General features: G+C 37.7%; 1 protein-coding gene across 1 annotated transcript; it reads right to left on the reverse strand.

Annotated features, from left to right (window-relative positions):
* Positions 1-414: 414 nt before the first annotated feature.
* Positions 415-27,796, reverse strand: LOC118334975 (pituitary adenylate cyclase-activating polypeptide type I receptor-like). Its single transcript, XM_035671123.1, has 13 exons — positions 27,680-27,796; positions 26,709-26,817; positions 15,998-16,105; positions 13,621-13,721; positions 12,243-12,340; positions 11,616-11,748; positions 9,638-9,791; positions 6,223-6,283; positions 6,021-6,090; positions 5,131-5,225; positions 2,235-2,364; positions 657-698; positions 415-561 (listed from the first exon to the last, which is right to left on the reverse strand). Exons 1-13 carry the CDS (start codon positions 27,794-27,796, stop codon positions 415-417), a joined length of 1,365 nt encoding a protein of 454 aa, XP_035527016.1.
* Between the last annotated feature and the right edge of the window lie 149 nt (positions 27,797-27,945).

Consider the following 27,945-nt stretch of genomic DNA (forward strand, 5'->3'; position numbering starts at 1 on the left):
TGTGCTTGTGCAGTCCAAACTTTATACACAACCATGTGAAATCATCCTCCTACGAGCTCATGGCCAGCTCTGTATCCACTGTGGTCTCATCTTTCCAATGTCACCATGACTTAGAAATCAAGCACCAGTTTTCTTTTACTATATAGTATTTTTTGGTTGCAACTATTATAGAAGGCGGGCCGCACTGATTAAGCTCAGAAACGTGTGCTGTCAGGGTCGTAGCGGCTGTTGACACTGATATAATGCATACTGGCACATAATTTCCTCAATCACTCACCAGCGTTCATTATGGCCGCCTTCCCTCAGAGGGGTTGTTGAATTAATGTCATCAGCGGGCTGAGCTTTGAGGACTGCCTCTGATACTTTGTTTGACATTCTCACAACAACTTTTCTCTCATTGACGGTCTCTTAAAGTCATACCGAAGAGATGTTGCCAGTAGAGGGAGGCCTCCCGAGCCCCCCGCGGGCTCGAATTGTGATCTGGGTAATACTTTGCTTAGCTGGGGTGAGATGATTTTGATTGTGACACTTCCACAGCCACCTCCTCAGCTCTGTTTGGACCTGCAGACAAGCACATGCATGCAGAGCTGTACGGGAGACAGAAATTGCTTTTGATAAAGCCACTGTGCGTACAGTTCAGGAATCCATTCACTTACCTCGCCATTCATGAAACAGTAAAGCAGTGCCACAACAAAACCCTGCAACACAAGAGACATGGTGACTTTTAAAATCATAATTCTACAATCGTATATGCACATTCCAATTAAAGCTGCAGTAGATAACTTTTATAAAAATACATGGTACATGAGACGGATAATATGTGAAAAAAATCAGGTTTCTCTTGCTCCTCCTTGTGCTCCTATAGCATTTGCAAGAATCCACAATGTCTCAACAAAAACAACCAATGAGTGATAGGAAAGATATTTGATTGTCCCAGGTTGTCAAACAACAACAGTGTGATTTGGTGGTTTGAAGATAGTTGATTGTTGAGTCGCCTGGGAAAGAGACTCAAGAATCAACTATCTTTCTGGTTGGTTTCTGGTATTCGTTCAGATGCGGTGGATTCAAGCTGTTTTTTTCACAGATTATGTGTCTCATGTACTGCAGTCAGGATTTAGTGAAAGTTACAGCAAATGTGACAAAAAATGTATTTTTGTATAGTTACCTACAGCTTTAAATTAGTCAGCCCACACTTAACATTCACACATAGTGCTCACTACAGTGGATAACTATTCAAAAGCAGTTTTTTCGTATATGCAGGTTTTGATGGTATAGTTGTGAATGAGCCACCACAGTGGAGCGCATGATCCCATACACTGCCACCCACTGGCCAGTGCAACACAAACTTTTTCGACAGAAGGCTAGAAATGCTGAGCAGTTCAAGAATATCTACCCAGGCCTTAAAATTTGGTAACATCAAGTAACAACTTAGAAGTAATACAATTGTTAAAAAAAGTATTGGTATCATGTTAGGAGAAAATTAAGATTAAACATCTGTTCACTATATTGGACATCATGCTTTGCTAGCTATATTTCAACTAGCCAGTAATTCATGCTATTACTCTGACTGTGTTCTTTAATAATCTTCATCTGCAGTAACTTTTTAGGTTGAAAATTAGTTGATTTATGTTATGAAATGTAACCTTTTGTGACAAAAACAATATTTTGTTAGTTCAATTAGTTCATTAGTTCAGTTATTTAAAGTAACAGTTAACGTCTTTATGTCTATGTATATTTATGTGTGTATATATGAACAGGTTCATGAAGTTGTCATAGTTCATGCATTTAAGGGTTAAAAGACCTTTATCCCTTCACTCGACATGCAGTGACCAACATATGACCTTTCTTTTATTCAAATTGTATTAAGACATAAATATTGCCAGCTTAAGAAGCTGTTAGCTAGGCCCTTTCCATGGAAGACATTTTGCCACATGTCACAGTGTGAAACTGTGACAATAAAGAAAAATGATCCATGTAGCTGTTCACTTTCAGGGTCCTGGTACTTCGCATGCTAGCTCACTGTCATGTCTTAATGAGACACTTAGATAGAACAGATCCAATAATAGTAATAGTTACACCTGTGCTTTTCCTACTAAATCAAAATGTCTTCTTTGAAAAGGCCTATTGAGAGCATTCTACTATAAGCAGTTCACCTTTGGTCGCTTTAAGTTATATCTTAATATAGTTTTTTAAATCTGTCCTTTTTGTTCTGCTCCCTCTTTGTTGTTCAGTACCTGAAAGGATCCCAGCCCCAGCTCGATGTACAATCTGGCTGCCACTCCAGTGTTCTCAGGCAGGAAGGCAAATACTGTGTAGTGCATCCCAAACAGAGGGATAAGGAACAGCGTGGATTTAGCCAGCCTCCTGAGGGAAACAAATAATAGAGGAATAAAAGAAAGAAGAAAGACTGAACATCAGTCCAGGTAACGTAAAGGCACAACCTTGTGCTAATCCGTATAAAGGCCCTGAAAACACATTTTCTTAATCAGCTTTTTACTCTGAGAGATTGGTCCTACATGAACATTTGCTAGACATAAAACAGTAGGGTGGTTTCACATGAGAGATTTCTGTCTTCTTCTTTTTTAATCTGTGCTCTTGTATTTTAAAGTTTGTGGGGCTCAGTTTGAAAAATGTGATGCCACATACTTCAATCAGGATTTAGCAACTTTGAATCAAACTGCTCAAACACATAATCCTCAGTGTTAAACTCTTCAGAAATAATAACAGAGGATGTTTCTTTTTACTCTGACTTTGATTGTTGCTTATTATTTTTTCATAGTACAAGTTTTCAGGAGCTTTAAAGAAATGTATCATCTCAACAACAAAATAATCAGAAAATGTAAGCTAGTAGTAATGATGGCCTTTCAAAGTTTGAAATATTCAGCTTTATCAGTGTCTGTCTAATCAGTGTTTTAGTTTCTAAATGCCAGGATACAAAAGCAGAATGCATCATTCCGCCAAGTTTCATCAGAGGTAGACCGGATGTTGCTGATATCAGATCTTTATTAAACAAACTGACCTTTAAAACGACTCCGTCCTCAGGCCAATCAGTGAATAGATTCAAATGTCAAAATACAAAACCCAGATGCATTGTGCTCAAAGCTTAGCTCAAATCACTGATGTCTAAATATCATATAAATGTTGTTTTATTTTGGTGACATTACATTACATTACAAGTCATGTGGTTCAGAAAAAAAAAACCTCCACCTCTTTAATATATCCCACAAAAATCACAAAATCATAACTAATTAGTACCCATGTTGTTTTATCTTCCTTTTTTGTTTTTGTTTGTTTATTACTTCATGTCACAGAGGTGATACACTGGGCTAATATATCTGGGCACATATCTAATGATCTAGATCACAGCTGAATCAAAACATATTCTATTTATATTCTATCACAGATCAATAAACCTGCGGTTCCCGCCTTTTTTACTTAAAGTAAAGGGGTCCCTTTTCTATAATTTAGTATTTAATGGATCTCAGTAACTAAGTAGTTTGTGTAAAAGGAGTGATTTTATTTGATTCTTAATTGGCTTCTTTTTTTGATAAGTTCAGTGTTTTCTTGTTCCTGATGCTTGGTCATGGAACAAGAAGCCCCCCCCCCCCATGAAGCTTTGGCAACCCATAGTGGGGAACCCGACCACGAAGCTGGGAACCACTGCAATAGACAGCAGTTAAAATCCCAAAAGAGATGTCTGCACACGGTCTTGTTCTTTGATCGTTATGTCAGACTTAAAGCTTCTCAGTCAAGCTAAACACTTTTTCGGCCATGACAAAAGTCATCTGAATATTCTAAAAAACTAAATAATCACTCTGATCAAAAATAACATCACTGCCATGGCCGCCGAAAGATTAAAGATTAAGAAGAACCCATCAGATTATTTTCAAGCCCATAATAGGATTGTGTTTCTCTTTTGTCACACCTGAGATTTGTGCTTTTGTGTTAACATCACAGAGCCGCCTGAAGCAGATTGAAGTTTGTAAGAAAGAGATGAAGCTTTTGAAAGGGAGTCACATGCATTGAGCTGGTGGAACAATCCTGTCGCACGGCGATAGAGGAGACGTCTATTTCTGGTATCCGGTGCTATTTTTATGTGCTGCGCTCATTCTAAATTAATTCAGCTGAGCTGGAATCTGCACCGACCAAAATGTCAAACGTAATGAGGGATTTATTCCAGTAAAGCAGGATTTCTGGGCTCCCAGAGTAGATTCATAGACGCAGCACTTCAGCATTTTATCAAGGGATTTTATCAATTCACTCTCCTTCCCCTGTCCATAGTAAACTCTCCAAAGAAACTGCCATCCATTTCCAACATCTTAAAATTTCTCACTCAGCGGTTTTAACTCAGCACAATTGCTTCATAGTAGAAAGAAGCCATTACAGTAACAAACATGAACTTTACACATTATTAAAATTACTTTTTAATCTCATGTGTATGTCATAAAACTAGTAAGTGGCATTACGTAATACCAAAATACTGTAAAACTCCCCACATAACAGTTTAATTCTTCAACCCTCTGTGATAAATCATTCATTCTTCATAATTTCTTAACAGGTCAGGCATTAAAATCCTCAAACTTTCTAAATATTTAAATGCCAGAGAGAACTGAAGTTGAACTAAAATGAGCATCAAATCTGAAGCAGTTTCTTAGTTTCAGGCAGAGCTCTGAAGTCAGGCCTGCATTAGCTTACTGGCATCAGCTGCTTCTTTCATCCCACCCAATCAGTGGTCTATTCATCAGCTGTTTGGTTACCTGCTGGGAGGTAACATCCAATCTCATTATGAGTTGCACAAGGCAGCTTTTATAGCCTGACACTTCTCACTAGTCGCTCTGCTGATCTACACTCTTGCACACACCGTTCGCTGCTACAGCTCCCTTAGTCTCCCCAAACTCTTTTTTACCTTTCTATTGTGTTGAAGCTTTTGTTATTGCTGATTTTACCGAAATATAACATTAATATATTTGTAAAGTTCCCTCAAAGAACAGTGACTTTTCCACCAAAACTAATCATGTAACAATTTAGAAGGTTAAATTCCCTGACGCAAGTGCCTCTGAAGGAACTGTTGTTTGTACAAGGACAACTTTAACGTCATGGTCCAGTTGTGTTAAAAAAGTTGTGACTCACATAAAATGTCCTGTTTCATTGTTTCCGGCCATAGCTGAAGACTTGAGCTTTTGAACCAGAATCCGGATCACGTTGATGAAGATGACTATGTTGACCTGGTAGAAATACGTGCACACCAAATGACAAAATCCACACAGTGAGATAAATAAAAAACAATACTGTTTTAATACAAAGAAATCAATTTAAACCCACTAAAATCCCACTAAGCCCAAAAAAGAAAACTTTGATTAATATGTTAAATTCAATGGCATTTAAGGATAAAACAGAAACTGATTGACCACTTGCTAAATCCTCCACCGAACAGAAATGATTTGATTTGGATTCCTCCACATGTTGACGTGGTGTGTATTAGACTGACTGTATTAAGAGCAATACTCTACTCTATACACCTTTCCAGATCCCAAAACAAGTGTAAGGAATAAATTAAACAGTGTGTTTGTCTGCAAAGCTGCAATGATGGTGTTTTCAACTGATGGAGGTAGTGTTAGATTAATTAGCTAGGCAATTAAAACTAATAAAGTCCGCCAGCAGGGTTTAAGTAGCGTGGGAGCCAGTAGGAGTTAAGCTACCATGAAAGCAGTAAAGTCATACATCTGTGGGGTCCCTAATACCTTACCAGAAGAAGGGAGCGTGCAATGAGATTACATAATTAAAAGAGCACCAGTCAAACATTAAAAGGAAAAATTATGGCATTTGTTTTACATATTATTTTGAGGAAAGTTACAGTCTCCTCATTGCTCCATACAGATCTGGCGTTTTTTCCATCTCCACAGTGGACGTTAAGGCACGTGCTTCATGTATGCCAAAATGATTCAATCAAGTGACAGTCAAGTGAAATGAAGTACCCTCCGTTTCAAAATTAACTATGAATTTCGCTGCTCTTCACTCACCAGTAGCGAGGCTGTTATTGGTCCTTTAATAATCCACCAAATACCAACTTTGTCCGTGTCATCCCAGCAACTGCAATTAAAAAATGAAAACAATTTTAATTAGGCATTAAAATGATATTCAAGTTGAAAATGATTAGCCTACAGTGCAGTGAAATATTGAGAAAACAAGCTGCTTTTCTGCGTATCATGTAATATTCCATACCCTGTGTCATCATAGAAGAATCTGGTCAATACCCAAAGTATAAGAACTGTTGATGGGAGCCCTGAAACATAAGAGCAGAGATGAATTATTAATGCTTTGTGTTACTGTCAAGTAAAATTTGTCTGAACAACACTCAAACCAAACTGCATTTTTTATGAAAATATTATTAGGCATATAAAACATTGTGCTTACTGAGTGTATCAGACTTATCTGTCTCCCTCTTGCATCTCCATGCCAGAAGAAGAATCAGACACACATTAAAAAGCAGGAGGTAAGATGGTACAAACCAAAAAGAACCTGATAAGACACATCAGAGGTTCCCTTGGTTCCTTTTCAGGTTGTAAAAACACAGATCCTCAGGACAGAGATAAGTTCCTTAGCAAGAAGTGCATAGTTTAATGTTTGAATCAGGTTTGAATGTGGTTGAATGGAGAATACGTCATGTATTATAAATTAAATTATTAAAGAGAGGCAGTCAAACTTATGTACAATGTACATTAGGCATTGCTAATGTCATTTGAAAGTATTATTATAAGACAAAAGAACGATGTTCTAAACTTCTGTTAGACGTGAGTTCTAGTGATCAAGTTTAACAAAGTGACTGCCCCCCTTCTTCATCTCTCTTCATTAATACAGGAGGTGTTATCTAAACCGTGCATGAAAACAAGAGAGTCTACAGTAAAAGTGACTCTGTAAGGCTGTACTTCCGAACAGCATTGCTTTGAATAAATTATTGAATGCCAACATCAGCACAATGACAATGCTAACAAGCATAAGCCACACTGTTTGTTTGTTAATATATACAGTATGTTAATGCTAAGCTGAATTAAATCATCTTTTTTTGTGTGTGTAGCATGAAGAAACTGCAAACTTTAATTTTGTTCTACAACCTTCTGTTGTATAATGATTTATACATTTCCTCAATTCCTTGATAAACCTAGAGGGTGCTAGATGAAAAGGTAGAGGATGACAAAATTTCATGGCAGTCCTTTCAATAGTTTCCAACTGACTGTCACCCCCAGAGCAAAGGGGAAGACAAGGAAGACATCACTCCCTTCACCAAAAATATAACTGGTTCAGCAAACCTATTGTTCAGTCTTCTTTATAAAGGAGGATACAATTAGTTTCCTGTGGAATTTCTACAAACTTGTCACATGAAGACTGCACCTAGACTTAGACTTAGAAGAATCCCAGTCTTGCAGAATCTACTTATCTTCAACACGGATTGATGGACAGAGGCAGAGGGAACTATTTTTTAACTTGTCCCTCCATCATCCTTCATCCCTCCTCATTTTGACCTACAGTATGTTGTCTGTTGATATAATTAAAACCATTTTATTGTACGGTGTGGCTTGTCCAATAACTGCACTAAAAACTACAAAGCCTCCAAAATTGAATGATCATGTCTGCCTGAATGCTGCAGCACCAACTATTCCTTAATGAGACTGCTGAGACTGGTGATTTGAGCATCAGTCCTGCTGTCATTCTTCACCGCATCCTGCCATTAGGTCCATCTATCTCCTATTAAAAATACTCCATTACAAATTCTTATTGACTCTGACTACAAAAGGCCCAACATGCTCTCTGGAAATGTTGTTTAATCAAGTGTAGGTTCTGTTGGCTAAAAGTTTCAGGAAAAATTCACCATCTGTGTCCACAACATCATAACAGGTATGCTGCTGTTGCACCTTTACTGCTGTATAAACAGAACTGTTGGGTGTCTTCTCAGCCTGTACTTCCTCAATTGCACTGAAACATTCTGGTAACAGTACCGAAAGGATACAGACAAAGGCTGTGGAACTTCACTACAAGCACTTGAGAGTACAGACTTAAACAGGAAAATACACGGCAAACAAGAAACAAAAAAAGACAATGGGATAAGAAAGAGAGGACAACGGAACAGTTGACTGAGCAACACACAATCAAACAGAGCGAAAGCTCTTAAAACATCCGCAGAGAGCTCAGGGAAGCAAAAGATAAGGGAGAAAACACAGGAAAAACAAGGGCACGTTCAGCCACAATAGCTGCTCAGGCACTGCTATTGTGTAAATAAAATGTTTCCAGGTTTTTGGGACTGAATTATTGTCTGGATTTACCGTAGATTTCCAACCCAAATGTGAATATATTGTGCAATAACAAAAGGTGTGCATAATAACAGGAGAAACTTACAATCCATTGCACTGTAATGCATCACCCCAAATGAATGGGATCAAAAATTACCAGCTGAATCACTACCTCTCTGTCTCATAAATGACTGTTGTGTTGGATAGAATATTATTATGGGTTTTTGTTATTATTAGGATGACTGTGCTGTCACAAATAACTGCAAGTAACAAAGAAGCAAAGTGAAAAAACAACTGCAACACAAGCTGACAGCACACAGTGTTTGTCATATAGTGTTTACAGAGTGTGCAGAAAAAAAAACTCCACAGCACATATACCAGTGACAGGATTGCAGGACAGAAAATTTGGCATGTGCCAGCAAATGGAAAAACACAATTGATGTGCAGGGTGTTTTTATGTATCATAGGCTGCTTCGCTCCTGCTTTCTCTGTTATTGTGCATGGAAATAATGGCAAATCAGCAGTTCTGCAGCGTACCTCCAAAACATCGCCATACAAAAAGGCTGAATCTTTGTCAGTTATTATGAGAATAAAACATGTACAGTAGATGGACAGCCTCTAAAAGACACTAAACATCTAACACAGAAACTAAAATCATCACAAACCACCATCACATCATGATAAAACATTGTGCACCCAGTATTGTGAATTAAAAAAAAGTTGAGTGTATTTTTACATCCCTTATAAAACTCTCTTAATGCATAAACATTCATTCATTGTCCTTGGATTTAAGCTTCTCACATTATTAATCCATTAAGCCTCTTTAAGTTTCTTAACTTTGTTTGTATCACAGAAAGCAAATACAATTTTAGAGGTTGCATAATTGTGTACAAAGTCAGTGGAAAAATGTGTTTAGATGCGGGGTGACACAAAATTGACGAAAAGATGAATCTGTGCAAGTCGATATCCAGGGTCCTTACGAAACTACTTTATAAACTTACAGACATGAAAGAGAAAACAAGGAGAGACTGGAGGAAAATAACAGAAAGAACCAGAGTTTATGATGAGTTTGAGTTCAGTCAGAGGCTGAACACACCGTATGAAAGTTAATGTTTCCCCCTGATGAAGCTTCTCGATGTCTTCCTATTGAACTCCTATCATCGATAACCATAACTCTATGTAATTTATTGAGAGCTGATCACATGTTTTGTTCCTGAGGCAACTTCCACGCTGTGATGAATTTATCAGGCGTTTGTATGTGTTATGAATATTATATATTCAACCATCACTTGATTGTCAGTCTGCCATGGGCTTGCCATCCTCAGATGACCTTTTCAGGCATCCCTACTCACCCCATCCAATCAAGATGTACCACCAGAAGTATTTCCTCTGAGAGACGAAGGTCAGGGCCAGCAGGGTCTGCAGATACATACCCTCCACCAGCAACCAGAAGTAATTGGCCAGGATGCTGAACTGGAAGAAAGCCACGGCTGACTTGCACGCCGTCTAGAGAGGAACACAACAAATCAAAGTTATTTAATGCCGAACTAACACGCACAGTTTTGGTCGAGGAAGTATAGCAGGAAGATCCAGATGACTCATTAAGAACTTTTTCTCATGTGTCGAAGAAGAAGATGACAAGTAGAGATTAAAGTTTTCCTATCCAATAATAATATACTATCTAACACATCCTTTTCATATTCCATTCTGTTACACAGTATAAAAGTAAACCCACAGCCCAAAAATGGAGATAATTATCTCACTTGCTGTTGTTTATTTTTGTTTATATCTTGAAATGGCATTATACTTATAGTTATGTGAAAGTTGTGTATTTGTGTATTCCTATTTGTACTGGTTATGTCACAGTTTAATACTGATGCCTCCATATGACCTACATAAGCAAACACCATCAGCTTTTTCTATATTGGTATTCCTAATGCCTGCCAACGGGTCAGGTTAGGTCACATTCCCCTAGAAATTAATTAAATGAGGCGGTAGAAACGCCACGTATAGTTCCTTGTAGGGGCTTTAAATGGTTAATTTAGTTTAAGATGTAGGAGAATTTTCTCAACCCATAACAGAGATTAAACAAAAACCACCAAATTTGGGGATTCATGGTGGACAGCAATGATATTGCAAATATGGTCTTTGTCTTTATATTTCCTCATGTGTCTATGAATATGCTTCGCCCTTCATCACTGCAGCCATTGCAGCAAAAATGTGAGCATATGAAGCTTTTGAAGAGTTTGTGTTTCTAGTTTATGACTTGAGAAGCTGGGAAAACTGGGTTCTGGGATGTGCTAAGACGTATCTGTAAAAGGAAGGAAAAAAGTTTTGACAAGCTTGCAACTTGTAAAGCAGTTTCCTCAATTTTTATCCAAACAAATTCTGTTTTACAAGAGCGCAAATGGTTTGTTTCAATTTCACATTTTTTTTGTGCAAGTCCTCAAAAGAAAATATACTCTTACTGTTATATTTGTGACTTGAGTCATATAAATCTTATTCTTCCTGTTGTAATTCACTGTTTCCATTAGGATCTCTGGTCCTTCAGAGAAGTTTAGTCATCTTTGCTTCTGATTTAAAAAGCAAAGCCTTCAATGTTCGGGCAATTATTGCATGTGTATTCTTCATTCAATGTCAGACCACTCTTACAGACATCCTGGGGGGATTTGTTGGCTGATTATTGATTGAGTCTATTATTTTTTATTTTTTTGTGGTTTCACACAAAAAGCAATTTTCACCACAGTGTGTGTAAGACTCTTTTGATTATGGATTACAAACATATAATACGTATCATCAGTGACTCAGAACAATGCACAGAAGACAGAAATCATGGAATATGGAAACCTTTTGAACCTGTTTGATGAGGAAGGACCATGACAGTGCAAAAGCAATAATGACTGAAATACCGAAATATTGAAGACAATTTTTAAAAAAGAGTCTACATTGATTTAGAACAATCAAAGAGGAAAATACTACAGGCTGAAAGGATGGCCCTGCCTCTACACAAACACAAAGAACAAAAAAGTCACTACAACATATCCAATAATTATAGATGTGTGCAGTTCATCATTTCACTTTGTCAACACTTCCTCCACAACTTCAAAAAATAAAACAATTTTGCAGTTTTTTGTGTTTAAACTGTGTTGAAGAATTCATCAATCTTGTCGACTAATGAAAGGAATTTGCTAAGAAAAGACAGGTGCCATTCATCAGTTTGCCACGTGTCTCCCCCTCTTTCCTGTCTCTGTACATTGTTAACTCAATCACACGGCAGATGTGGGAATCTGCTTTATGATGGGAACATTATTGACTAATTGGCATGCTCACCGTGGACACGGAGCAGTGGTCCAGGGTTTCATCAGCAAACAGCACAGTGTCTTTGATGAAAACGGCACTGGCTCTCAGGACGAAGGAGGAGAACAGGTTGATGTGGATGTAATTTCTGGTGCAGCGGAACTTTCTGAAAGAAGCAAAAACAGATGGAAAGGACAACAACATACACATATATGCACAAATACTCTTATCTTTTATAATTGCACCACTGACACTGTCTCTCAGTTAGAAAACAGCATCCCCATAAAAAGAAGCATCCTATGCCTTCCTCCAACAGTTTATGTGACTTTGCCCAACACTACTTAGTTTTTTTTTTTTTTACCTATAATCTTGGGGGCAAGGGACATTCTCATCCACAGACATTCATCCCCTTCAGGTAAAGAGTAAACCTCCTGTCCTACTACTGCATCACTTTTTCATTGCAATTTTGTCAGCAAATCTCTACAGAGCCTCCAGGTGAATTTCACCCTCATTTGCACACAATTGTCAACTTTTGACCCCAGTCTAGGCTCTTTACTCCATAAATGTTGGCTGAGTGACCCTCCTAGTTCTTGTCCTTGTCCAGCGTCTGCTCTCTGTTTGTGTGTGTATCTGGGACAGTATGTGCTGTCCTGGTCTTACCTGAAGGCTGTGAACACCACAATGGCCGTAATGAGGGAGATGAGCGAGGTGGCATAGCCTACAGTGTAAACCTGTCTGAATGTGGAGAGGTAACTCGTCTGGAGAGAGAAACAGAGAGTTTAGTAGACTGTAATGTTGTCACATGTATGTATGGGAAATGGCTATGGAACTGGATCTGACTGGGACTGATATAACTACAGCTGCACCTAAATTGTTTACATTTATTCTTGAAACCAAAGTATCACAAATGCATGTTGGCTTTGCACTTAACCATTGTTAATCATTGCACTGCTCACCAAGCTTTAATTGGCGGCTCACATGGCACCAAATAATCATAATTCAGCCAATACACATACTTTCTAATATACTCAAAACAGCTGCAAAATTCATACACAAGATGGTAGTACCGGCTACAAACATGGGCCTGTCAAAACCTGCTCACACCTACTTAAACTAAATAGTGCAGTGTTGCCAGTTTTGGCAGCCTTCTGGAGCACCACAACAGCTAAAGTGCTGCTGGATGGCTCAATAAATAGTTGGCTTGTGAAAGACAATTAGATTTTACAGGGTCTATGTGATGTACTTAGTAATAATCTGGACGGCTGTGAGAAATTTAGAGAGAAATTATACTGTAGTCATTATTTAATTACTGGGAACCTATTCTAGGTACCAGACCAAGGTACTTAATTACCTTTTTTTGGATGAGCAGGTTCGCCATTATCTCTATCTGTTCAATTAACTTAGACCTACAACTGTATTCATAACTGTACTCAGAGTGGGCTCTGACGGTGCTTAGACTGGAAGCGGGTAAGAGTAACTAGACGTTAATTTAAGCCTGAAATTGATATGGGTTGATCAGAAGTTAGTATAAATATTAGAAATATACTGCAATAGACTGAACTGCTCACTCGTGCAGAAGCATTAGTTGGCTATGGACTCATGCTAGTAAAAATGTAGTGTATGAAAAATGAAAATGGATCAGTGGATTCTAATCAAACAAAATTGCAAACGGCATAGAAAATTTCAAGAAAAATGGAAAGAGGATGTTTTTTATTTGTCCTCCATGGATGCGGTCCTTTGAGTTTAATATGAAACCAAACCCACTCCTTTTTCAAGCAAAGTAACCTGGAGTACCATTTCCAAATCACACACCCAAAATTGCATGGTCTTTGATGTGTTGCAGTAAAAGTGGCTCTGCTTCTATTGACTGTGTGTGTTGACTGTCAGTGTGGCTCTCATGGAAAAAATTATGAAGACCAAAACCTACAAACAGGTCTGAACTGAAAATTAAGCAGCGCGGGGGGAGAGTGGAGAGGAAACAGAAACAATATGAATAAGCTTAACTGATTGGCATGATTATAACAACATGTCTTTATACCTCAGATTCAGGCTCGCTGTCATCGCTGAAAGCACAGGCCTCCTCGTAGGGTGGATACATTTCTGACCAGCCATCAGCAGTACAGTTCCTGTAAACAAACCCTGATGTGGGAGCAGATAGCAGAAATTCAAACTGGATTCAAGTGAACTGACCATTGCAAAGATTTTACAATACAGCACTGATTTAGAAGCTCAACCAATTTGCTCTTCTTCACTTTTTTCTTAATCTTCATCTTCATTTTGTCTTAACTTGATCTTCTTGGAACATATAGTTTTATTAAAACATGCAGTATGTAATTTCTGCTACTACAGTAATAAAAGTTTGACGATGTGAAGTTGCGCGGGATGATGGGAGTTGTTGTCTTCCCAACCACTGCTATCACTGCAGTCAGATTCAATTGGTTAGGATTCCTTTAGTGTTCATCGTGCAGGAGGTTTCTACTGGGAGTGGAATTACCCATAGAGGTCTCCTACTCTCCAAAACAATAATTAAAACCAGTAAAAACACTGAATAAAGCAGTTTCCCCTTAAAAATCAGTGTTTATCTGACGCTGTTTGAACGAAGAACGTCCTAGAGGGCTTGTGAGCCAATGTGTGCTAATGTTACCTCAGCGTGTTTCTCTGTTAACTTCTGATGACTAAAATCCTTCATTCAGTTGAAATATATATTTAAAAACGACCAAGATCTAAAAAAAATTGTAAAAAGAGTATTATAGTAGTATAGACCACAATGCTGATGCATGTGCAAAGGGGACATGACACTATTGACAGGCGACCAGTGAAACACTTCTGAAAAAACTCAATCAGATTTCTCTGTATTTGAACAGTGTTAGTAACATAATGTTAGTACACAACTCAACACAATATATAACATAGGTCTAGTGTTAAATATTATAGTTTTAACTGTGATGTGAAATGCTGGTGTAAATTGCTGGTGACATTCAACACAACACAACAACTCGACACAACATATATAATATCAGCCCCTTATGTTTTGTACCTTATTCCTCTGCTTCAGGGAACATAAGTTATAGTCATAACATTTCATTTGTAAGATTCTCAATTGTTTTGATACATTCACACATAAAATCTCAAATCTTTTTCAATCTTCTTTAGGATTACGAGGTCTAGAAGGAAAAAGGCATCTACATTGTAATAGGAAGCTGTCATTCCTGTGCACAAAAATATCAGCACATTTGTACAACGTCACCGACATTTCCTCTCTTGGACCATTTCACTCCATTAGTGCTTTCAGTTAGAAAACATCTGACACTTTCATGTTCTTCAATTCCACTGACATTTAGTCCTGGTGAATGTCCATTTAGAAACAGCAGGTGTCAGGTCAGCTGGATCACTTTCTGTGCGGCTATGTTTGTGGTGGGATTGTACAGCTAAGTCTGTATGCAGCAGGTAGCGCATGCTAGCATTAGCTGGACTGTTTGAACAAAGACACACAGAAATGCATGGCAGTGGGTTATTCCCTTTGTGCTGAGCAGATGGGGACTAATGCTGCCAAATGCACTGCTGAAAGCAAGACTGTGGTCTGTTTGAGCGATCTGCAATTCAGATCATAATGAGCCATGATTCCCATCAAGGTAAGAAGGAAAGGACATTATTCCCTAATGATCTTGACCTTATCTTCCTTAATGATGCCATCATAATGACAATTGTAAGACAACAGAGTATATAACAGCCCCACATTTTTTTTTATTTACACTGTGTGTGTGTGTGCTTTTAGAGTGAAAGACAAAGGCTCCCATATTTAAAAATTTACTAGCTGTCCTATAAACACTAATATACAGATGCAATTGATTAATAATGGATTAAAATGACTTATTACATAACTCTTTAAACACCTTAATTATTTGTCGAATGAATGAATACATTAATAAACACAACATAAATATATTGTTTCAAAAGGATATTAACTCTAAATATAAAACCTATTTTACTCAACAACACTCTCACAACTACATTATTAAAACTTAAGAATATTTCGCTCTTGGTGTCGTCAGCACTATCTTTCTTGAAACACAAATCCAACAACAGCCCAAGAGGATGTCAGACTGTGACGTGTGAACCCTACAGACTAGATTTAACGTAATTTCTTCTGCCAGAAACTTCCCAGAGCACAATATATATCCTTGCCAACAAACATACATGAATAATTCATACAGTGCTCCTTCATCAGTGTGACTCCAGCCTGCATTAGAGCTGCAGATAATACAGTACAGATAAAAATAGTGAGTAGTAGTAGTGACAGTGCACCAGCAGAGAATGGGACTTCCATATTACCTTAACGAGTCTATTGATTATATGAATGGAATTGTTTTTGTGTGTGTGTGTTTGCTGGGATTGGGATTGACATGGAAACTAACCTTGATTGCTGGAGAAATGCTGGAAGACTTCAGAGCAGGATACGTTGACCACTTGCCCGACTTCAGCTCTCAGCCAGCATCCAATATCGTCCCACTCTGTTTTACATCCTACAAACACATACAGAGGGTCAGTCAGTAAATGTTTTTACATCCACTTGTTTTTTATGCACATTTTCAGTCTGCACATAAAATAAGTTCTACTTGGCTAAAGTGGAAAAACAAAAAAATGCCATATTTTCTTCAGGTTCTTTATTAGTAGGTTTTGACTGCTGCTTTTTTAATTGCACCCTGTTCTTCTGCAGTGGTCTAATGGCCCCTAAATGAAAAACTCAAATCATACAACCAACTACTTATATTTGCAAAACAGTGTGCGGAGGTGAACCTGCATTCATTTTCAGATTTTCTGGATATTCAGATATTCTGCTACACAGAAACCTAACTTTTCACATCCATCAACCTGTCTTCTATATAGAGGGACATAAAATGAAATTATTATATTAAATATTAAAATATTTTTGACCACTAGAGACAGAGACAAACTCAATATGTCAATTTAACTAACATGAGCATTCTTTAAAATTCACATTTCCAGCCAGTTGATTAAGTCTGATATTTTAGGTCTGTTTTGTTCTTCATCAAGTCTTAAGCATGCTGCGCTCGATTTTCTTCACCGCACTGTTGTTTACTTTGTCTCTTTGTCACTTCTGAGCAGCCAGAATACCACAACAATGAGTTAAATGGTGCTTAAAGCTGCAGTGTTCATTTTTAAGTGCTTTTGACACAGTGCAGAATTTATTTTTGATTCAATGTAAATATGATATACAACTCCCTCAGGTTTTAAAAGAGAGAGTGAAGCCTTCAAAACTTGAAAGAGAAACTACGGTGGCCGCGAAACGCATAAAGAACTTGAATGCCCCTATTTAGAGCCAGTGTTTGGTTTGTCATTACTGTAGAAACATGGCGGTTCAATATAACAGACTCCGTGAATGGCGACATGCAGCGCCTGTAGATAAAAACGGCTCATTCTAAGGTAACAAAAACAGGTATTTTCAGGTGATTGTACACTAATGAAAACATTGGATCCTCCTAAATGTTACACTTAATTTGCAAGATTGTAAGAGTTTACACATAAAAAAAATATCATCCATTATACAACTGCATTTATGAACAATTCATGTATATCTCATGTAAATGATTATTTCATAAGACATTTAGAAGAAGACAAACAACTGCATGAATTAGCTTCAGTATGATGATTCATGAACCTTTATATTTCAAAGACTGTACTGGGACTCTACAGATCAAACAGTCCATCATCTGGATATTTTTATCTTAAGATTTGGTGCTGAGAATCATACCAAACACTCATCTCTACCAAATATCCTCTGAAGTCCTCGTGATTTTGATCAGGCAGACAAACCTGTCTTTAAAGTAGGAATATGCCCCCAGGCTTTGTTTAATGTTACTTTCGCGAGCGTGCATACATATGTTGATTTCTGGCCACATTTCATTGTCTACAAAGAATGGATATGGATCAAATGTTATTCTGATGACCTTTAAGTTATTCAAGACATTTGTGTGTTTTCCTCTCAGCCGCTCTACACATTCATAGCGGTGGGGGAGTGTTAGTGCTTCTTTCATATTTCAGTTGTGTAGAGTTTATACTCTGTCAGTCCTGTGTCATCACATTAATATCAGTTGATTAGTTCTGTCTGCTGGACTGAAGCTGTCACAAAAAAAAGAGCGATATCAACCAATTTTCTTGTTTCTTCAGGCCCAGACTATAAAGCTTATAACTATTCTGCTGTGAGTCCTAAAATGCTTTTCTGTTTTCTGAAATGTTGTTGTGTTGTCTACGGATAGCAAGGTTGGTCTGTCATGTATTTAGATGTATCCCCATGACAACTGTATGGTTCCTGTCTCCTGTCTAGCGCCATCACCAGGTAAAAAGAAAAGCTAACTTTGTTTAGTACTTTATGTACAAATGCCTGCACTGACATGAATGAATATTATCCCTATGCTCTTTATGTTTATTGCTATTTAACAAATGTTAGCATGCTAAACTGAGATGGTGATTATGGTGATGACATGAAACTTGCTAAACCAGAGGTTCCCAACATAGGGATCGGACCCTCCAAAGGACCACCTGATAAAATTGACAGCTTTTGAGATGATTGATGGGAGAGGAAAGAAGAAAAAAATCTAATACACAAAGATAATGGATAATGTGACCCCCTTGGCCCTCAGACACTTATTTAAATGAGTTTATAATGGAAATGTCTCTTCAATAAAACAGCCAACAACTCATAGATATCTGAAATGTGACAACGTAGACACTGTGTCTTTGTTAGAGGCCACAAACCGAAAAGGTTGTGAACTATATAAACAGTCAATGGTTGAGAACCACTGTGCTAAACTATTACATTGTCATTCCAAGCATGTTAGCATTTCGCTCAAAACACTACACTACAGAGCTGCTAGCTGTACACTTTTATTCTTGTTTGAAATGTTTTCTGCAATGCAAGTGTGTGTGTTTATTTAATTTTGTGTTTTGCATATCAGGACAAACCCCTGGATGATCCAAAGAATATTTTCAGCTTATAATGGGGAGCAGCCAGTTTATGCATTCACATAAGCAGCTTAAACAGACGATTGCCTTTCCTACAGAAAAGCAAAATTATTGTGATATTGTGATCCGGCACTGTTCTGCATCAGTCAAGTGCTTCTTACAGTGTTCCTGACACGCTCTATGAAATTCAAATAGTCGTGTACTCCAGCAAAAGAATGATGAGTTTCTCACAGCATCACATACCTCCTGCTGTCATATTTATTGGAAACATTTAGTCTAACCTCAGGCCTTCATCGGCACAAATTCTCCCACATCAACCACAGAAACTACAGTACATACAGGTGACCTGATAACCTACTCACATACTTCTTCTCATGTAATCAAAAGAGGATATTTCTGTTAATCCTAGCTTAATAAATCTATACCAGTGCATACAACAAGCAGAAACATTTTATCTACAGTCCAACGGTGTTTCTGTAAATGGATTGCAGTAAAAGCTTTTGCTTAATGTCACACATGCCAAGATTTTCCATCTACTGTCGATATTCTAAATAAATGTCAGAATACTTACTGGTATATAATGGACTAATTAACATATCAAGAAGGACGTGGTCTCAGGAGGCGAGGTGACAGGTTTGACAAAAAGGGAACAAAGTAATGGATGGAGTTATTCCACTCTGATACATATGAATCGTAGTGATAGGCCTTAGTGTGTGGTGCTGCAAATATATGGAGCCAATTCTATTCACAAGCAGTACATGCCAACAGAGCTCATGGTTTCTTTTTTTTCTTTTCTTTTTACAATATAATGCAATGACTTTTTTCATTTATCCCCAGGGCGGAAGTGAGACTTAAAATAAATGTCAAATAGTTTTTAGCAAGAAATCTCTTCCCTTAAAAAGTTTAAACTCCTCAGGCACTGTAAGTTTCGAGGAACAAAATGTTTCAAAGACCTGGGAGTGATTTCTGACTAAAACATAAACACAGTCTGCCTGCATGTAAAATGTACTCTGGGTGTCGCCGAGCCACATTTAGTGCATTTATTTATTCATGTTTATTCATCTATACATTTAACATTTTCTTGAGTGTGGAAAAACACGATTTTAATGTAATCAAAGCACAGTTTGGAACAGAAATTAACCAATAATGTCAATAACTGTAATATTAAACCACCTTTTGATGTAAATGTCATGCGTTAGACTAGAGTTTAAAGGACTATATTATCCTATAACTCAAAACAACAAAAACGCAACATAAAAAGTTTTATTGTTCAAAAGGATGCAATCTCACATTGGGCCCATTCTTTAATTACCTATCCTTGAAAATAAACTGAATGAAAACTGATAACAATAAAGAATCATATGAGTCACATATGAGTCACAGCTACGGTGGCTGGTGACATTAATCTGAGAAAGAGCAGCGACTTACAGACAGCAATCTGTCCAAGTGAAATATCAATGTTTTCTCAGTGCCTCATTTAATTTGTACAAAGCAAGTGTATCTAATCGATTATCCTCTTTCACCCGTGTTCCCCTATCTCACAAAACCACTTGCATCCATTCAGGTGGTCTGACGAAAATGATGTCACCTCCAACGTAACCCGCGGAAACGATAGTGGGGCAGCGGTGCACAATTATTCACGGAGGAGCTGGGAGCTGGATGTTTCACGTCAGCGTCTGCTCTGTTGCTGTCAGGCTGACTCAGACTGATATTCCTGAAGCTGAGGATCCAGGAGAGGCAGAGGGGATTGTGTTGAAATGCACCTTCAGATTGTCTCTCATCTCATTGAGTGTTTGCTCAATGAGTTGTCATGTCAGAGGTGGTGCTATAAAATTGTGGGGATTTTACACTCAGGTAACTCAAGCACCAAACATGCAACACCCTCATAGTTGAAACATTTATTCATTCTTCGTTGTTTGCATTTGTTAGCGTGACTGCTGCTGTATCACATTTACTTTACTGCTACACACTATACCATTAAATATATATATGTAGCAGAATTTAATAATTTAATCATTTTCTGCCCTTTTATCAAATAAAATTTGTGTTATTCCTGCAAAATGTGACTTATCTAAAGACTGCTGGTCCACATATCCTCCTATAGGTTTAATGCTACCAAGCAATTTATCAAATGTAATCCAGATGGCTGGATTTAATTATCATTATTGATCCTTGATTTGAACATTTTAACAGCAATCCCATAATCCCGTAATTGTTAGTGTATATGGTACAAACTCCATATCTCCCACTGATCAAATGTACATAAGCTCATTATGTTATGTTTATATGTTATATATTGCATCAATGTCCATGGAGGGACGTTCAGTCCCATTGTATTTACACCACAGAACTTGTATTCAGTAGAAACATCAAAGTTAAGATCAGTATGATGACATCTACAGATTTATATTAAGTCTACTCAGCATCTGTACACAATACAAACTCCACTGGTATTTTAACGTTTTAAAGGCCCATTCATTGCATCCTGTGCTAATAACTTGATGTTTATATGATTACTTACAGTATATGATTAAATGTTACTTATATTTGTATTTTTTCTGGTTTTGTTTTAATATTCTTCTTGTGCACTCTCTCTTTTTTTTTGATTATTCAGCTCTTGTGAAACACTTTAATTTCCTCTATTTGCATGGCATGTGACATATAAATAAAGTGTGCTGTTATTGTTAGTAGTAGTATCACTAATTGATGTTGTTATTGGACCCATCCCTCAGTTAAAATCACAAGTAAACTCTAGCAGGGGAGAATAACTTGGCTTCAGTCACACAAGAAAAACATCATTGTATTTCTGCTTGTTCCAGTTTGTCTCAGAAAACAACACAAATGCTTTATCATATCTTAGAAAATAAATTATTTGTTTGAGGCCAGAGCAGTGTGAAATTAAACTATGAAATATTTACAGATACATATTTGGGCACCACAAAAGTAATTTTAGTAAAGACAAATCTGGAGCCATGAAAGCTTGTACTCTAGGAGACAATATTTACAGAGGGCATGTTATAGCCCAGATGTAATTAATAACATAAATAATGACTGCATTACAATATTCTATATATAGTCTATCATTCCTGGACAATGTTTACTGGCTTACTATAAGATTGAATTACACCGGTGCTTTTCCTGCTGAAAAAGGCCAAACTATCTGCTGTGAAAAATTGACTCCTGTCCTCTTTAGAGTGCTTAGTTGAAACTCTTGGTGTGGCCATGTCCGCACTCAATATAAAGGACATTTCCTCTCTGTTGTGGGCTTCCATCCCACACTAAGCCACAATTAATCACACCTAAAAAAAACAATACATTTTAAACCACCCCCTTAAGTGCATCTTGTTGTCAAGGGAGGAAATCCATTGTGGATAAGATGATTAAAGTAGTACAGGCTTGAAAATAAAGGATGTGGTTACAAGCTTGCAGTTAACTATGTGTTGGGGTTTAGCTTAGGAAGAGTTTCTTTATACAGTGAGAAAATAGATGTGCTGGGGTAATTGGTATCAAGGATTAAGAGATTTTATTCTGCAGTATTGTGGTTTTCTTATTTCACTGTGGTTAATGCCAGATTTGGATGTTGGCTTCTAAATTTTAGATATGGTGAGAGGGGAAACATTTTCTTAAGCATGTTGCATGTGGGAGGATCCTCTTCAGGTTTACACAGATGGGTTTAATCCAAATAGAAAAACAAGCATCTATTCACAAGAGGAAACCGCTTCCAAATAGTATTTCACAGCAGACACGGTGCACGTTTATTGGCACTTTGGTTGGTGAACAAACAAAACCTAACAGCAGTGTTATTTGTACAGACCCGGCTGCAGAATTGATGTCACCGAAGGACAGGAGAGCTCAAGGTAGACGTGATTTAATTACCAAACTGAACTTTAGGTGTTGCTCTATAGAAATCTATCTGGCAGATTGTACGATTGGATTTTGCTCATGTTGGTGGAGACGGCAACAATGCAGCAGATTAATTAATTAAAAGTGTTAACTTCATCAAAAAGGTCTGATGATAAGGTGGCAGACTAAGTCGGACAAAGTGCATCACACACCAGCCCTGTGTTACATAGTGTTGCATTATTGGCCATCAATTGACCCCCGCAGGACACACTGGATGCTCCACACACAGTGGCCAAGGTGCCAGAAGCAGAATGGCTGCTTTCCTGGAGAGTTGTTGCACACTGACGTTCAGAATTAACACAGTATATTCTGACATGGTGACAGTATGTGGGCACACAGAAAATAATGGCTGTGGGTGTTTTGATGTGCATCGTATGCTGTTGGTTTGTGTTGCCCTTAATTTTAAGAACAAAGCTGGTTAGTTTTGCATGGCATTCTCCCAAATTGTTATTTTACACAAGCAATGTTATTTTTAATTAAGAGGAAGGTTTTTCTCCCACTGGTGGTTGGCATCAAAATGCTGTCATTATTAATTTTTTTTTTTTTTGTGGCAGGGAGTGTGGTTGGCATCAAAATGCTGTCATTATTAAAATATTTTTTTTGTGGCAGGGAGTGTGCAGGTTTTACTGTTTTTTTCATTGATGCCTTTTTCTGAAAGCCTTGCACCTGAGTGGTGTACGTATGACTTTCTTACCTCAACGATAACTGTCGATTTAACATCTACCTTGCCAGAAATTAAAAGAGATTAAGATGATAATGATGATTGCTGACCCACCTCCAATGTTGTATGTAATTCTCCTTTATACATCCATTCTTTAGACTCTTCATCTTGTTTATTATTGTTTTGGTGTTTAAGTGTGGATTATTGACATATATAAAGATGGACGACCGCAGTATCAATGTCCCGCTCATACACCCAGCCGACTCAAGGCAGGGCTCAGCTGTCAGTCATGACATGAAATATTCTTTTTATAGTATCAAATAACTAATTAAAACAAAAAAGATTACATCTGAACATATATCGGCGTGATAAGAACTAGAAGGCTATATGACCTATACTACAACCAACCACCACAGGGCGATCAAGATAGGTGGCTTCACTTTCGGCAAGCTGTCATGTCGTCCATCTTTATATACAGTCAATGCTGTGGACAAAACTAAATGCTGCTGCATACCCAAGCCTTTTAACAGGTCGGGTCCTTTGCACTGTATCTGAACCAAAGTTTATGTCTAGGTTGTTTGCTTCAAGCTGTTTGTTGGATTGCTCTTAGTGCTGCAAATGAAAATTTTACTGTCTGTCAAGTAGTGGAATAATATTCCCACGAGGGAGTTCCTGCTCCTGTGCTTAAATTCAGATCTCTGCAGTTGAGTCATGCAGACACTGAGAGTGATGTGACAACTGTGATGTGCTGATTATGAAAAGATTTCATTTTTAGCCTTGAGATTAGAGGTGCCAAAGAAAGATGCACAATTATATGATCTATGTTAAAAGTAACATGTGTCCCCATTCATTCATGTAACAAAAGCCACAGTGAGTGCAGTGAAAACCATGAATTATGGAAACGTACACTGTTTCACTGGGACATCTTTGTTTTGGGTTTAATCATGGGGAATTTTGAACTACCATGGGGGGAAACCATAATCCTATATTTTCTGGTGTGTCTAGCTATTCATGTCAAGACATTAATGACAATTTTCAAACATTTTCTTTCAGAACAACTAAAAGGTTTTGTCACCCACGGAGCAGTTCTCTATTCTTAGCCCTTAGATAGCTCTAGATGAGGCTATACATTCAACCACTTAATGGGATTTCATTTAGGCTTAATAATGACGTGAGAAATTACTTTGGATGCAGAATGAGTGAGAGCACCCCTGAGGGAGGAACTGACGCTCTGATAAGGAAGCAACCAGCATTCAGTTGAGACTTGTGATGTTTAATGTGCATCTGGTTGTTTCAGTTTTAAACGGCTTTACTTTAAAACTACTTCTATTCTTATATAATTTCTATATTTTGAAAATTACAGGTGTTCAGTGATTTAAAGAATTGTATTCTTTTCTGGGTTTGAAGGCATTTGAAGCACCATTTTAAACTACTTGCACCTGCAATAATGACACAAAAATCATGTCTAACTGTGTACAATCCATTAAAACCTTCAGCATTCAAATTGCAACATTGCAACGCTGAATTACTACTGAATAAATACTGTATGAACAAATAACAAATGATAAGATTATACAGAGTTGTAATTATGCAAAATATGTCTTCATAAGTGAATCTGTAACTGTAAAAACCCTATTTATTGACACTTTATTATAACTTATAACTGCATAATATGTGGTTTAACATATGTTTATATAATGTTTATTAATGGTGGCTAAAAAATGCCCAGCCACCCCAGTTTGGTGTCAAATACAGTGTTAAAAAATGGAAATAAACACATATAATTTAATTATCTGTTATGACCACATTTTAGACTATGTGTCTTTGGCCTAAATAAAGCAATTTTTTAAGCTAAAATATCTTCATTTGGGGATTTTTCCAAGCAAATATTGACACATGTGTGATTAAATCAGCATATATAAAAGTCTCCTTGCTACCTTCTTGCTACCCCATTAATATTTCTCTAGATCCGCCCATGCCTATTATCACCAGGAGTGATGATCATTTCTCTGCATGATTACATGTCACCTGCGTGGTTAGTAGCACACTGATGGACGCAGAAACACGCCTACTCCGACAGAGAAGTCCATCAACAGACTTTTATCTGCGTAATGAGCAGCAGATAACAACTTTGCACCAAAACGCTGTGTCGCAGAGTCATCGGGGGTAATTAAGATCAAATTAGTCTGGAAATGTTAAAGTTCATCACTCTCGCTGAGGGGAGTTGTCAGAGTGTTGTTATTCTAGGGCAGTTTCTGATGAAGTGGAGAGGAGCTTGGCCTCAGTGGCGCAGTCCATTATAAAGACATGCAGTGTGGCCCTCTGGGAGACGCCAGGTTCAATCGTATATAATGAAGTAAATGAGTCAGATTGGAAGGACAAGCAGGTGAAACCTCACCAGGAGGAAGAACTGGTGTCATTGTGGGTATAGATCAATATGATGGAGCCTACAACCCAGTGCATGCACATTAAAGATTTAAGTCATTCTCTATAGTCTTTTCAAAACAAATAAGAAACTTTATTGATCCCACACAGGAAAATCAAAGTGAAATGGGGGGTGTCACACAGTTGTTCTGTGTTCTGCTGCTACGAATGCAGTAACCTTATTTTTTGGACACCCACCACCCAGCAGAGGTGGAAGAAGTATTCAGGTCATTTACTTGAGTAAAAGTAGCAATAGTAAAAAAAATACTTAATTACAAGTAAAAGTTCTTCCTTTTCGGTACTTAAAACCTCAAATATATCTTCTTGCAAATATCTCAATTTAAATTAAACACCAGAAAAGTGTAAAATATTGGACCTTTAACTATACGTATTGTATTGTGCTGTATCTCTGTTTTAAAAATGTAATTGTTTTTATTGTTTGTTTGTTTTGCTATTTTTGCTGATCCACCTCCACTAAAACAGTGCTGCATTTAAAAATAAAATAAAAAGATACACCAATATCAATATCTAATAGGCTATCTAAAGATTCAGACTCCTTGTCTTTTTGGTCATTTAAAAAAAAGCCCTCTTGTAAGTGAAACAAACTGTTGTTTAATCACTTTTGATCATATCATGCATCTATTTTGATAATCGATTGATCAAGAATGTCAAACGTTCACTGGTTCCAGCCATGCTGCTTTTTTGACATAATAGTAATGTAAATATTTGGCAATTTTGGACAAAACAGGTCATTTGAAGATGTCCCCTTGGGCTCTGAGATCTTTTGATGATCATTTTCCACTATTTTCTGATGTTGTATGAGTTGACTTACTGATACTCCTGTGTGCTGTCAATCATGACGGCCCTAGAGTCAACACCTGAACTGAAAACTGTGCTCACAAAATAAAATATGATACCACAGAGAAAGCACTAACAGGTCCTTCAGAAAGTTTAACCTAGATCATTTTCCTTTATCTCTGCCTGTGTGTGTTCTCCAAACTCTTCCTTTTTTTAAGTTTAGCCCACATTCCTGTCTTTTTTTTTAAATAAAAAAAACAACCTCTGGCACTGCACCAAGGCGTACTCTCACAAAGTGTGTGTTTGTGTGCGCAGAAAAGACAACAAAGCAACAGCAGCATCACACATGAACCCACCGCTGTGGTCGGTCTGGTTTTGCGCTTCGCTTCTCCTCGTCTGACTACAAATCTCCCGAGCCCTCAGGTGCTCTGAGATGATGGCGCAGTCCGGGTGAATTGCTTCAGCCTGAAAAGATAATACGAAAGCACATAGTTATGTATAGGCTACAGTAAAGCAGACGCATGCACCGCAAGCCAAACGCACCTCGGCTTGTTGCTTTGGTGGAGTTGTGGGTGAGTGGGTGTAGCGATGGAGGCTAAACGTGGAGGGAACAGCCTAATGGACAAAACATCATCAACAACAGACCCACCTCTTAGATCACTTCTCTGTCGCTGTCAGTCGTCAAGGTGTAGCCTATTTTTCGAGAAAGAAGATGCCCAAATTTCTAAAAGTCCAAAATGAATATAAATATTTGCAGTTTTCCTGCTTTTAAAACATTAAATCTAGTTAAGCTGATATTTTGCGCATCAAATAGTAATAATTTTGATAAGAATTTAGGACATTTCTTGCCAATATGCCTTTTGCAAATACATGCTCCAACCAACATCTGGAGCAGTCACCCAATTTTAGCCTCTTTTTTTACTTTTATGTCTTACCCCTGTTTTCCCCTGTTGATTTTCTCTTTGATTGAATCCAGACAGATGGCGGTGATAGATGCAGGTCGCAAAGCCTTGATAATCACTAATTAGCGTCAGCAGCCTAATGAGGACGTTTGCTGTCCAATTGTGTGTGTGTGTGTGTGTGTGTGTGCTCCAAAGAGCCAGTGAAGGACAGAGGATAATAATGGTAATAGCACTGCAATAAAGATGTCATTAGACTATAATTAAGTAGATCGTTTCCTAATTAGCAGTTGTTTTCGGGTGTAAAATGCAGCAGCAAGAGGGTCAACTTCAGCTGCACTTTGAGCCGCTTTTAATCAATCTCATGGATGAGAGTATTTTGTCCCATCGGAAGACTGTATAAATGATAAAAGAGACATGTCACTTACTATTGGCCTGTACCACAGTTGAAGGTAAAAGATGAGGAGTATGAATTTCTCCGGTCGTCCTGGCAGCCCTTTATAACACATTTCCATGTTCTTATTTGTCTTCTTTATATCCCTCATCGGATGCTGATGATGATGTGAGCGCAAATCCAGGTTATTTGTTCCTCTGTGCCTCTTAAAGACTCACTTCTCCTCCTCCTGCTATGAAAATGTACTCTGTCAACCTAAAATAGATGAATCCCCGAGCTGCAAACTTGCTGGAGTGAAGA

The sequence above is a fragment of the Morone saxatilis genome, unplaced genomic scaffold, assembly GCF_004916995.1.
Source record: "Morone saxatilis isolate NCDOM2014 unplaced genomic scaffold, NCSU_SB_2.0 Contig23, whole genome shotgun sequence".
Taxonomy (NCBI): Eukaryota; Metazoa; Chordata; class Actinopteri; family Moronidae; genus Morone; species Morone saxatilis.

Bases quoted from the DNA above. Each gene is read 5' to 3' on its own strand.
- LOC118334975 (XM_035671123.1), bottom strand. From the start codon at position 27,796: ATGAGGGATATAAAGAAGACAAATAAGAACATGGAAATGTGTTATAAA. The intron at 6,284-9,637 runs GTGAGTAGGGAT...CTTATGTTTCAG, and splicing joins GTACATCTTGATTGGATGGG to GGCTCCCATCAACAGTTCTT. The intron at 562-656 runs GTAAGTGAATGG...GCTTGTCTGCAG, and splicing joins ACTGTTTCATGAATGGCGAG to GTCCAAACAGAGCTGAGGAG.